This window comes from Acomys russatus, chromosome 24 (assembly GCF_903995435.1).
Source record: "Acomys russatus chromosome 24, mAcoRus1.1, whole genome shotgun sequence".
Classification (NCBI taxonomy): domain Eukaryota; kingdom Metazoa; phylum Chordata; class Mammalia; order Rodentia; family Muridae; genus Acomys; species Acomys russatus.
In genome coordinates, this window is record NC_067160.1 from 2,352,574 (window position 1) to 2,365,909 (window position 13,336).

The 13,336-nt window shown below is 46.4% G+C and overlaps 1 protein-coding gene across 1 annotated transcript; it reads right to left on the reverse strand.

The window, feature by feature from the left end:
- Positions 1-11,312: 11,312 nt before the first annotated feature.
- Aplnr (apelin receptor) lies at positions 11,313-12,992 on the reverse strand. Its single transcript, XM_051166663.1, has one exon. It carries the CDS (start codon positions 12,460-12,462, stop codon positions 11,335-11,337), a length of 1,128 nt encoding a protein of 375 aa, XP_051022620.1. The 5' UTR covers positions 12,463-12,992; the 3' UTR covers positions 11,313-11,334.
- Between the last annotated feature and the right edge of the window lie 344 nt (positions 12,993-13,336).

Consider the following 13,336-nt stretch of genomic DNA (forward strand, 5'->3'; position numbering starts at 1 on the left):
GTAAAAGAAAGAGTCTCTAGAGCAAGCTGGCTAGCAAGACTAGTCAAACTGCCAACTGAGCTCTGGGTTTTACTAAGAGATCCTGCCTCAATAATATGGTTGAAGAGTGATCCATGATGATTCTTGACACCAGCTTCAGGCCTCCAAATGCATGAGTACCTACACACATCTATACAGCATACAGAAAATAGTTGAAGGAGGAGGCCTGTTCTGGATACTCTCCACACATATTGAGTTGTTGGGTCCTGGCCCACTGGAAAAATCGAATCAGGGTTCACCTGAAAGAGGGAGTGGGGATTGAAAGTAAGACACAGAGACGCGAGAAATAACGAATCAAGACAGGAAATTTCTGATCAAGATTCACTTTAATGCCCGACTAGTAAGGATATATATAGAGCAAGGTCCATAGGATCTGTTCTAGTCTCACCCTAGCCCCCGGGCAAGAATACAATAGCCTAAATCGCTCCCTGTAGAACTTCCTAGTTCTCTGAGTAGTTCCCTGTAAGAACTTCCTTGATCCTCTGGGTGGTTCCAAGTTGGGACTTCCCTACTTCTTTCAAAGGTAAATAGGCCAAAGATAGCCTGGAACACAAGACCTCGTGAGGCAAAGGTCAGCAACTGGAAGATCACAGCATACAGCCTAAGCACAGGATTTCTGACATGGCAGAAATTGGCATGGCTTCCCACATTGAGTCATGCTCTGCATTTTAATAACACTCTGTGTTGACTCTTCTACATACACCAAACTTTGGAAATCAATGATCCAAATGGCACCGCCAAATAAAAGCTAAACTGAGACTCAAGTTTAATCTCTCTTAATACAATAAAAAAGAGACACACTTCTCTCACCTAGGATCCCAATAGGATGTCCTCACATCTATCCCAATCTCCTGGTAACTGAAGACTCTCATGGGACACACCTTCTGGGCTAGTGTCCAATTATAAGTGATTATATACCACGTGAGTCTTTCTGCTTCTGAGTTAACTCACTCAGTATGATTGTTTCTAGTTCCATTCATTTCTCCACAAATTTCAGGATTTCCTTGTTTTTAATAGGTGAGTAGTATTTCATAGTGTAAATGTACCACAGTTTCTTTATCTATTCTTCGACTGAGGGACATTAAGGTAGTTTCCAGGTTCTGGTTATTATGAATAAGGCTGCTATGAACATGGTTGAGCGTATGTCCTTGTTGTGTGGAGGAGCATCTTCTGGGTATATTCCAAGGAGTGAAATAGCATGAATTCACAGAAATGGAAGCAGGAAATACAGTTCCTTTGTGTATAGATTATAGCTTTTCAGTTTAATATTTTTACAGAACTCCTGAATGTGCCAACACCTGGGTCTCTAACTTAATGCTTTCTCTTAGCAATCATTTTCTTCTATTACTTTTCCTTATCAAACATCAATGTGATATTTGTTTTGTCTTATTATTTTATTTCGTTGTTATCTGTTAGAAGCCTGTTCTTTTATAATGAGACACAGAATGGGAATATAGCCCAATATGAGAGGAAGTGTGGAGACACTGGGAGTAGAAGAAGGGAAAACTGTAATAAAGATATATGATATATTGTGTGATTAAAAAAAAAGAGATACACAAACATCATGTCTTTTAAGAAGACAATTTAAGTTATCCCAACACAAGCTGTAAGCATCAAAATCATATTGGCCGTCTATCTTGGAGTATTTCTTCCAAAACAGTCCATTTCACAGAAAAGAAGTAAGGCAGTATCATGAAAAGAATGCAGGTAGACTTTGTAATCAAAAGAAGCACAGTAACCATCCCAGCTACCACTTAGCACCACCACTCATAAAGTGAGCGTCCTGCCAGGCCTTTGCTGTTTCCTCTGGTGAGACAGGAGACTTGTAGTGATCCCTTCCAGTCCCACGATGCTGTGGTTTCATGTTTCCTCTAGTGAGATGAGAGGCTTAGTGCAATCCCTTTCAGCCCCATGATGCTGTGTTTTCAGGACAGTCATTGTTCTCCCATCATTTCTGGCATGGTCATAGCTGAAACAGAAACAACTTCCTCTCCTAGCCTGTACCGTCCCTTCAGTAACTGCTATGTGGCTTTTCTCAAGCACAAAAATAGCTTGTTGTTAGCACAGCAAACAATCATTGTCTTCCAGAGTCCCTGAAATCCTGACAGCACCCACAATACAGACCTCACTGCCAGCTGGATCCCAGCAGTGCTTGAGGGCTTGCTTCCAGGTCTCCAGCCGGAAACCAACTGGCCACCATATTGGTGTGTCAATTTTCCTAAGAGCAAAGGTTACATCCGTGTTCCTTCAGTACTGGGACCTTGGGATGTCAGTCTCCAGACTCTAGGTCACTCGGCCCTGATATTGAAGCCCCCAGTCTACCAGAGAGGAGACTGAAGCCAACAAAGGCAAAGCCTCAATCTCTGTCATCATCTAAAGCTGTTCATCCCCATAATACGGGAAGACCTTTTGAACTTATAGTTATATTTCTGAGTCAGAAGAAAGATTGCCAAATTTTCTTGGATGCCCTTAACCCTGACACAGATTTTTCAGGGACCAGAAGAGAAGGTTTTCCTTGAGTGTTTTTGTAGAGACGGAAGTTCAAGATTTGGTTTTCCATTCAACCCGTACATCCCTTCCATCAGAGCAGCTCTTCCTCCATGAACAGTAGGTGGCTATACATGGATTCCCAGCAGCAGGCTGACTCAGTACCGGCTCCAGCTGGCACTGATAACTTTCCCAGGAAGCCAACCAGCCTTGCAATCACTCACCCAACCAAACAGGCTCGAAAACATAATCTCCAGCATTAACACCAAATGGGTCTCTATGAAGCCATGATGTGTAGAGTTCAGAAGGAAGCATTCAACTTCCTAGCCATCAAAGATATGCAAATCAAAATTACATTGAAATTCCATCTCACCCAGTCAGAATGACAGTCATTAAGAAAAGTAATAACTAGCACTTGGGAGGCAGAGCCAGGTGGATCTTTGAGTTCAAGGCCAGTCTCATTTACAAAATGAGTCCAAGACAGCCAAAGCTGCACAGAGAAACCCTGTCTTGGAAAAAAAGAAAAAGGGAAGAAAGAAAGAAAGAAAAAGAAAAGTAATAACAAATGCTGTCAAGGATGCAGACAACAATGAACCTTTATCTACTGTTAGTGAGAATGTAAACTAGTCCAGCCACTATAGAAGACAGTATGAAGGTTTCTCTAAAAATAAGTCCTGGGCATAACAGAAACACTTACACATCAAGGTTATGGCAGCACTACATGTAATAGCTAAACTATGGAACCAGCACCAGAAGAATGGATAAGGAAAGTGTGGTACACGCACACAAAGGGATCGTTTTCAGCCACAAAGAAGAAGGAAGTTATGTTGTTTGCAAGAAAATAACTACTGGAGAATAATCGTATTCAGGGAACTAAGCCAGAAAGACAAAGATTATATTTTCCCTCATTTGCGTATCCTAGACTTTATACAGATACATAAAAATCATGTATGTACTCATGACGTAAAGCTAAAGGAAAAACTGCCTCGGGAGCCAAAGGGACTAGTGGAGAGCAACAGCAGGAGGGATGGAGTAGCAAGGGGGAATCTGCTCAATGCTGTGTGGGGTGTGTACTCATTTATGCATGTATGTATGCATGTTTACATGTGAGAAAACTTCAAATGATTAATTAAAGAAAATTATCCGAGGTGCCCCAACCCCATGACCCAACTCATGCTTTGTTTTGTTCTAACTGTGTGTTCCCTGGGAGCAGCTGTAAGAGACAAAACTACTTGGATTAATTAGGTCAGTACTTTCCAATTCCCCTGCTTCTCTCCTGGCTCCTGATTTACCTCATTCCTCTGGCTTCTTCAAAAAGAAATCGACTTGCTTGCTGTAGATACAAAACAGTTGTTCTCCCTTCTCATCCTTTTGCATTTTCGTCATCCAGTGGTTCACTTGCTTAAGCAAATCGCCTGTGTGTGCTTACTGCATGCCAGACACTGGGAAAACAAAATCCTGTAACTGCCATCATCTCTAGAGCATCTGTCCATGAGCTTTTATGTATTCTGGACTCTCCTAGTACGCAGGGAATGTGGGCTGGGGAGTAGCAGGGTGCTCGAGTGAGGAATGTCATCCAGGTTTAAGAAGCCCAGCGATGGTACATCTAAAAGCAACTTCAGGTCAACACACAGTGTCATACAGTTGAGTGACAGTACAAGACAACATGAGGTGAGGTGATCATCAAACACAGATATTCTTGTGTCTCATACACTCTTGATTGCACTTATGCAGGCAAGAAAGTGGGACTTAAGGAGACTTGGAGGAGAAAGAATGCTAGACACCCAAGCCCAGTGGAGCTGAGTGTGAACCCATGTTTCAGCCACTGTGTTAGCTCTAACTTGTGACTCCTCTGTGGTAAAGACAGAAGACATATTTGCATCTACAACATCCTGGGATTTGCCTGCAGTAGCACCGATTGTCCTTTATTCCTTGTTGTCAAACTACAGAAGAGCATGAATGGCTTGAATATTATTTTCTGTTTTTTGCTCATCACCTAGCATATGCCTAACAAATGGAGATTTTAACAAGATTTTTTTCTTAACAAAGAGGCATGGAGCAAAATACCAGACCATAATGTTTCAAGGGCATCAAATACAATATCTGAGAAGCTTCCAGAGCTACAAGAAGCCTGAGAGATATGATGACTGAATTGTGATGTTAGATTCTGGAACAGAAAACGTACATTAGGGTTAGGTCAATGTTTTGGTTCACTTTTTTTTTTTTGAATAAGGAAACCTGAATGAAGAATGGGTGTTAACAGTAACGTACCAAAATGGCTCATTAACTGTGACAAGTGTATCGTGCTAATGTAAGACATTAATTAGAAAGGAAATTGGGTGTGGAATGTACAAGAGCTCTCTGTACTGTATCAGCAGTTATTCTGTTAATCTGAAACTCTTCTCAAACAAAAGACTTAACAAAACTTCAGGCGATCAGCAAGCATCTCTCCCTTCCCAGCCAGGAGCACATCTTCTGTCTCATTCGTTTGCTCTATATATTGTTTAAAAAAAAAAAAATCTCCTTCACAAACCTGCAGAAATCCTGAGTTCTAGTCCCAGCCCTGCCACTTCCCCACCATGTGACCACATGTAAGTTATTCTCCTTTCCCTCTTCTTGGGCCTCAGGTTACCTACCCAGCTAATGAAGAAAATAAGGCCAGACAGCTTTTCAGCTTGTTTCTACAAATCAAGATGGTGTCTGGTTGACCACAGTTATTCCTAGGTCCTAGGACAGCCCTAGGCCAAGAGTACATAGTGAGTAAAGATGTCTTGAATGAATCTGCTATGTCTTGAATCTGCTGTGGTAGGACTTAGACATGCTTGGTTCCTGGCAAAACTCGCATTGAGGCATAATTACTCAATATGGCAGCAATAGGAGATGGAATCTTTGGGGCATTCATAAGGATATTACTGTCATTGATGGGTTAGTATCTTTTTAAAGAATTAACAGATCTTTAGGCGAGACCCCTTGAGACTGGACTGGGTCTTGTGGGAGCAACTTTGATCTTGTAGGATTAGCTTTGTCACTGGAAGAGTGGGTTGTTATAAAGAAATGGTACTCTGACCTTTCTTAATACGGCCATATCCCCTTCCACTTTTCCACCATGAGCTGATGAAACAATTCACAGAAAGACAAACAGAAAGCTTCACAAAGAGACAAGCAAATGCCCTTGGGCCTCCTGAACCATGATCTATCTATATAAATCTACTTCCTTTACAAATTAATCAGCTTAGAGTATTTTACTATAGCAACACAGAACTGACTGGAAATATGTATATATGTGTGTGTATGTGTATATATACACAGAATAGACTGCATATATATGTGTGTGTGTATATACATATATATGTATGTGTGTCTGTATATATTCATAGAACTTTTTTCCTTTTTTTTGTTTCATAGATGCATTTTTTTCTTTTTTACATCCCGGCCTCAGTTTCCCCTCCCTTCTCTCCTCCCAGTCCTTCCTCACCACTTCCCCCCTGCCCCACCCCCACCCACTCCTCCTTCTCTTCTCTTCAAAAAGGCTCAGGCTTCTCATGGCTATCAACCAAACATGGCTGAAGAAGTTGCAGTCCCAGCTGAGCAACCCAAATGATCCCCAAGGCCAACAAAAAAGTCAGAGTCCTTCCTCCCACTGTTCAGAGTCCCACATAAAGACCAAGCTGCACAACTGTACTATATACGCAGAAAGCCTAGGACAGTCCCATGCAATCTCCCTGGATGTCTTTTCAGTCTCTGTGAGCCCCTATGGACCCAGGTTAGTTCATTATGTGGGGTTTCTTGTGGTGCCCTTGACCCCTCCGGCTCCTACAATCCTTCCTCCCTCTCTGCCACAGGATTCTCCTAGCTCCTTTTTTTCTTTTTAAGACAGAGTCACACTATGTACCCTGGAATAGCCTAGAACTCACTATGTAGACCAGAATCGCATTGAGTTCACAGAGATCTGCTCGCCTCTGCCTCCTGGGTGCTGGAATAAAAGGCAGGCGCCACCACACCTAGCTAGACACTAACATTTTAACACTCTAACTTTAAATGGAAAGCACTAGACTCTACCCAGTGCTTCAAGCGATCCTGTGAGAAGCTATACCCTCTAGGTCAAGCCCAACAAGCTGTGAACTCACTGGAGCTTAGCTAGAGCAGCCAGCTAGACGGTAGGTTGCCTCATCTAGGTCTTCACGGGGGATTTCACCCTGGCTTCTGGATGTGAGGTTTTTAACCAAGCAATCTGCCTTTCCTTAGAATCTCTCTCCAACACCACCAGATTAAAAGCGTCCAGAATTCCCCAGTCCTTAGTCAGTGAGCCCTGGTAGATGACGGGAGGAAGACAGCTCGTGTCTATAAGAAGGGACAAAGCCTCGTCATGGACGTTTTTAAGTGTCCTTCCCCAGCCTCAATTTATACAAAGACTCAAAGTTTAGTCCTAGCTCCCAATCGTGCTTGCATCCACGCTTTGAAACTCGGACAAGTTTTTCTCTGTGACTGGCCAGATTTGGAGTGGTCATGCGTGAGGCAAGGAGGCAGGCTCTTTCCAGCTCCTCGGAGGGTCTGTACTGCACATTATCCCTTGGAATTTCTTCTGCCCAAACAATTCCATCACTAACAGCTCATCAGCCACACTCTAAAAAGCAGGCTTTTGGCGTGCTCTGACTTCTCTCCTGCTGCCGTGTTCTGTAGCCTCCAGGATGGGCTAGCAGAGCTCGATGTGCCTTCTGCCTCTCAGAGCTGGGCCCTCTTGCTGTCATCAGCACCAGCAACCAGTGAGCCCCAGCAGTCCGTGCACTGATGCTCTCCAGCATGGTGCACGGTATGTAAATGAAGCAAGGTGTGAACCACTAAATCAGTAAGTGCTCTATAATTTTGTAATGTTCTGGACAACTTAACTCAAATTTCTCAAGAGATTTTTTTTAACAGCATCAATATTAAAAGAAGAGAAAAACTCAGTTCCTTGTTATAGTAATAAGTTCCTCACAGCTTCTCCCTCTTGAGAAGAAAAATGGATGCCTCACCCTCACTGTACCCCTTCCCCTCCTCACCCTGTACTTTCTCCCTCCCTCCCTCTTCCTCCCTCTCTCTCCCTCCCTCCCTCCCTCCCTCTCTCTCTCTCTCTCTCTCTCTGTTTAATGTGTTTTCTCCTTTTTCTGTCTCTGTTATCATCTCTTTCACACAGTCAGTCTCATCTGTCTCTCTATCTTTCCCCATCTGTCTCTCTCTCTGGTGCATCTTCACCACTCCCTGGCAGTTCTTATCCTGCCTGGTCTCCATGTGTGCCTGGCATCCTGCAGATAAGATTACATTTTCCCTCCCAACCATCTGGTGCTGCCTCAACTGTAATTTGGGATGGGGGGTGGAAAGCAGCAGCATTACACTCATGACTCTAGACCTGGCTCTTTCTACATGGCCGTAGTTATGTGATATTGCTAAACTCTCTGTCTCAGATTTCTTTCTTTCTTTTTTTTTTTTTTTAAGCTTTATTCTTTTTTTTTTTTTTAAGATTTATTTATTATGTATACAGTATGCATCAGATCACATTATAGATGGCTGTGAGCCATCATTTGGTTGCTGGGAATTGAACTCAAGACCTCTGAAAGACCAGTCAATGCTCTTAACCTCTGAGCCATCTCTCCAGCCCATGTCTCAGATTTCTTATCAGCAGAGTGAGACACAAATGCTCCTCCCAGAGGATGCTTGCAAGGATTAAATGAGATAGTGCCTGGAAAATTCTCAGCACACTTGTAAAACTGTATGCCATCTCTTTTTCTGGTGACTGTTTTTTGTGATACCTGCAAAATTATTGTCTCCAGGAGGCCCTCTTTGAAAAAAAACTAAACCTAATATTTCCCCCACAAAGAATATTCCAACCTCCTTCTCCTCCAAGTAGCCATCCAGAGCCCAGTTTCCTTGGCCCCAACTGCCTGGTCTGTGTGCCTGCTTTAATTCAGAAAGACTGTATCTGGCATCCCTAGGCCTGATCTCCCCCCACCCCCAGAAACCACCTAGGTTGTTTTTAGCATCTGTAAACACGTAGAGCAGGCCTAGAAGATTCTGGCTCCACAAGTCAGAGTGACATCCGGGACCGGGCATTTTCAAGATTATCAGGGTGGCTCCAATTGGAGAACAGAGCTTCAAATGTCTCACTTAAACTGGTGGTGAATGACTCTGTCAGTCAGCAAGTGATAACGAATTAATAGAGATGAGTAAATGACGTCAGTGGAAGGTAACGACAGGGGAGGCAAAGAGGGATGGATGAGTAGATGGACAGAGAGAAGTGGTGACTCTATTATTTTCCCCCCAGATAAACCTGTGATCTAGTCTCCAAAATGTGCGCCTGTTTGTTCTATGGCTTTCAGAGCATCAGGCTTAGCCACTCCCTGTCCTCTCCTGCCCACCCCCCTACATGCCCCATCTTTTCACTTTCCTGGTACCTGTTTCTCATTTCAGACCCCTTTCCAGTTTCCCACTCCATTCACCCTCTGTGGTTCCCACTGATTGTCCCTCCAGTGAGCCCTCTCACAACTACTACCGAAACAGTCATGGGCTGCAGGGTCCTGTGCTTCTTTCAAGGCACTCTCAAATGAGAAGGCTTTGGACAAAGCAGTTACACAAAACAGTTTTATTTGGTGAACCACAGTGGCTAACAAGATCAGAAAAGAGCACATTCTTCAGGGCTCGGGGCAGGAAGAAGATGCAACCTCTGTTCGGTGCCCTGGCTGAGTTTTCTGTCTCCCAGAAGCCTGCTGCAGCCTGTGCTGGCTGTTTGAGGGTGGCCCTGGCCAGAGAAAGTAGCTGTGTGAAAGTGTCTGGCCTGAGACACGCAGAGGCTGGGCTGAGAGGAGCTGTTTTCTCCTTCCCCCACCCCCATCGCCCCTCCCTCTCTGTTCCAGGAGCAAGATCTGTGCCAGAGATGGTCCAACTGCATCGAGCCAGGCTCTTCCTGTTTCCGAGGCATATGTCTTGTCCTTGGTTTCCAGAGCCCTCCAAGAACAAAACCCGGAATATGCACACCCATTTCCAGCTCACAAAGGCCCCACTATTAATTTTGCCCCTGTGATGCCCCCATAGCTGTTCTAGTCACTTTTCCCCAACCTTAATCCCCCCCCCACCCCCAACCAGTAAGAAAGCCAAAGGCCTAGTCCTGATGGGGAGGAGAACAAAAGCTCTTCCTGTATCTTCCCTCCTGTGGCAAGAAAGTGGCCTCCTTAAGTAGATGACCACAGACCCTGAAGAAAGTGCGAGTGGTGAGGAATAACTCAAAACCAGGGATGGGACACGGGAGAAGGGCCGTGTTATCATCGACAGGTCTGTTCTGAGGAACTGGGGCCCAGCTCCAGCCTTAGGACCAGATGTTACTGAAGAAACAGCTCTCTACAGAAAGCTTAGCACAAACAAACTCCCTTCCTAAATACGGTCCAGCCGTTGGAGTCCCCCAAATCCAGTGTGGGGGACGCAGAGCTATTCTACACTCCCTCCAGATGCTCATTCTTCCCCAAGTGGACTGTGAGACCGGCAGTGGTGCAAGGAAAAGTGGCTGGGGGTTCAGCCCAGTCCCCAGTCCTTCATCCATGACGTTTCTGCAATACCCTTCCACTCACGTGTGTGTGTGTGTGTGTGTGTGTGTGTGTGTGTGTGTACATCTATATATACCCACATAGACAAAAAGCAAACAGCTTTACCCAAGCAAGTGACTCTCAGTGCCAAGTAGCACAATCACCAGTGGAAATGGTGGGGAGACGGGGGGGGGGGGGGGGGGTCGCGGGAGACATGAGAAAGTTCTGCTCTACAGTTCACAGTTCTAGAGGAGGTGGAGGGATGAGGACTGGGGGAGGGGAGCCAAGCAGCATACAAACTAAATACAGATGCCCCTCTAACTCCTCTTTCTCTGTTTCCTCTTCTCAACTCCCCCTTCATAGCAGTGGGACGGTCCGCAGCTTCTTCAGTCTTGTTGCCTTGCAATTCTCACACACAATTAGAAAAAAAAAGAAGAAAAAAAAAAAAAAAAAAAAAGGAAAGAATATCGGAGTTTTGGTGGGATGTGTTATCTACTAAGCATCACAAGGAGAAATCTCTATTCAGAAACCAGTCTAGCCTTGGTGACTGGACCAACAATAAACTGGTCCAACTTTTGGAAAGATCTAGAGCTCCTGACTCTGGGGACTAGAGCCCTAGTTCTTTGCTTGCACATAGCCCATCCCACCTACTGACTCTCAGAAGACAGGATAAGAACTCAAAGGGTTAGGTACCCTCCATGCTTCAGGGTTCTTAACCCTTAGGAGCCCAGCAGGAAAGAGAGTGTGGGGGTATAGGTAGGAAGTTGAAGGGAGGCTTTGGAGGGAGGGGAAAACCCACTAGAAGGCCTAGGAACTGAATAATTAACAGAGCAAATGTCTGCAGCAGAGAGAAAAAAAAAAAAAGGAGGAGTGAGAAAGAGGCCTAGAGAGCTGAGAAAACAGCAGAAAGAAACAAATTAACTCAGGACTCACACTTCAACACTGTAGGGTCCATATACCTTTCCCCCATTTAATACAAGCAGAGAAGCTGAGGCTTAGAGAGGTTAAGAGCCCTGTGCGAGGTAAAGCCTCAGAAATATTAAACAGCTGAGCACAAGTCTGTTTGCAAGGCTCCATCTCTTTCCACTAAATCACAGACCTCTGAGAAGGGGGGGAGGGGCCAAGGCAGAGCTTGGAGGCAAGCAGGGAATGGAGCAAAGAGTCGGGGAGAAGGTACAGCCATGCTACCTGCTTCTCAGAGCGCGAGGAGAGAGTCTGGATTAGACCAGAGATGCCAGGCCTCTTTCTGGGGCCAGCTCTAGTCCACAAGGGTCTCCTGGCTATAAGGAATAGATTTCTCATGCATCTGCTCTCCTCCCTTCCCCATGTTGGGGCCGGGACCCTGGCTGTGCCCAGAAGAGTAACTGGCCGACTTCTCCCCGCTGCTGCTGTGCGGGCTGCCCTTGCACCTGCTCTGATCACAGCAGAGCATGGAGGTACAAGCTCGGCGAAAGCGAGGGTCAAAGAAGGCGTAGAGGAAGGGGTTGAGGCAGCTGTTGACGTAGCTGATGCAGGTGCAGTAGGGGAAGACGTTCATGAGGAAGCTGTCGAAGTCACAGGGCCAGTGCAGCAAGTTGCCCAGCATGTAGAGCGTCTTCACCAGGTGGTAAGGCATCCAGCACAGGGCAAAGGTCACCACAAGCACCACGATGATGCTGAGCAGCCGGCGCCTCTTCCGCAGGCCCTCAATGCGCTCCTTTCGGAAGTGGCTAGCGATGGTTTGGGCAATGAAGAAGTAGCATGTCAGCATGACTGTGAAGGGCACCACAAAGCCTACGGCAGTAGAGGACACCCCAAGGCCCACCTCCCAGGCCCACTCTGAGTTCGAGGTGGCCACCATGGAGTAGTCCATATAGCACTGGACCTTGGTGCTGTTTTCTGAGTTACCGGTGGACCGGAACACCATGACAGGCACGGCAAGGAGGGCAGCCAGCACCCACAAGACCGCTGTGGCTACAGCTCCGCTGACCCGCAGCCTGAGTCGAGCATTAGCCACTGGCCTGACAATGGCCAGGTACCGGTCAAAGCTGAGGCCAGTGAGGCAGAAGACGCTGGCATACATGTTGACAAAGATGAGGTAGCTGCTGAGCTTGCAGGAGAAGGTTCCAAAGGGCCAGTCAAATTCCCGGTAGGTATAAGTGGCCCACAGCGGCAAAGTCACCACAAAAGTCAGGTCAGCCACTGCCAGGCTGGCAATGAAGATGTCAGCTGAGCGTCTCTTCTCCCGGCTGCTCCGAAACACGGTCCAGAGCACCAAGCCATTGCCTGTGGTGCCTAGAAGGAAGACCAGCATGTAGATGGCGGGGATGAGAGCCCCAGACGAAGTCCAGTCTTCATAGTCACACTCAGACTGGTTGTCGTAGTAGTTGTAATTGTCATCTTCCATAGCGGTGACTGGAGTGAAGGTAGGCAGGGAGTCCCAGGGACACCAGATCCGGAGCTGTGTCACCAACTCGGCAAGCACCCGCAAGGTTTGGCTTGAACCTCAGAGTCAGAGGTCTGCCTGTGCTTAGAGCCCGTCCTGGCATGCAGACCAGGCCCCTCTGGGAGCCCGGGCCAGCAGGATGTGCTCTTTCTCCAGCAGCTTCACTCTACCTTCCCTGTCCTACCCCCAGCTCAGCCAAGACACTTCCTTGCACCCTCCTGAGTCTCCTCCTAAACTCCACACTCCCTCCTCCCACCTCCAGGCCAAAACCCCTCCCTCTCTAGCGACTCTTAAGATCTTTAAGTTACAGCCCACTTTTTTTTTTCCCCTTCTTGCCACTGGGTAAGTAGACTAAATTGACCCCTACTGTGCTGGGCGGACAATTATCTGTCCTTTGCAAGCCTGCTGCTCCTCCTGGCCCCACCTCCTCTCTCTGGCTGCCTCCAGCCTTCTCCTCAGATTCTTTACTCTGCTTTCCTCTGGCCACCACCTCAAGCCTGCCTTTTTCTGACAGTATCTATCCCCTTCCTCAGTCTTCACCCTCCTGCTCTCACCCTCTCCCAACCCTTCTAAGTGGGACAAATTATGCAGATTGAAATCCAGTTTGACCTGATTCCAGGGCAGAGAGGGTGTGACATTTCACAGGGGGGTCCCAGCATCTGGACTGTCCCTGCTGACCCTGCGCTCTCACCACACACCCACCAAGATGGGAGGCTGAGATTCTGCACTTCCTTCATTCCTCTCTACGACTTGGCGTCAACCCTCTTTCTGAGAACGTTGGTATTTCGCAGACAAAAGCACAGTGAAATTTCTCTATAGCTCACAAGCTGCTGGC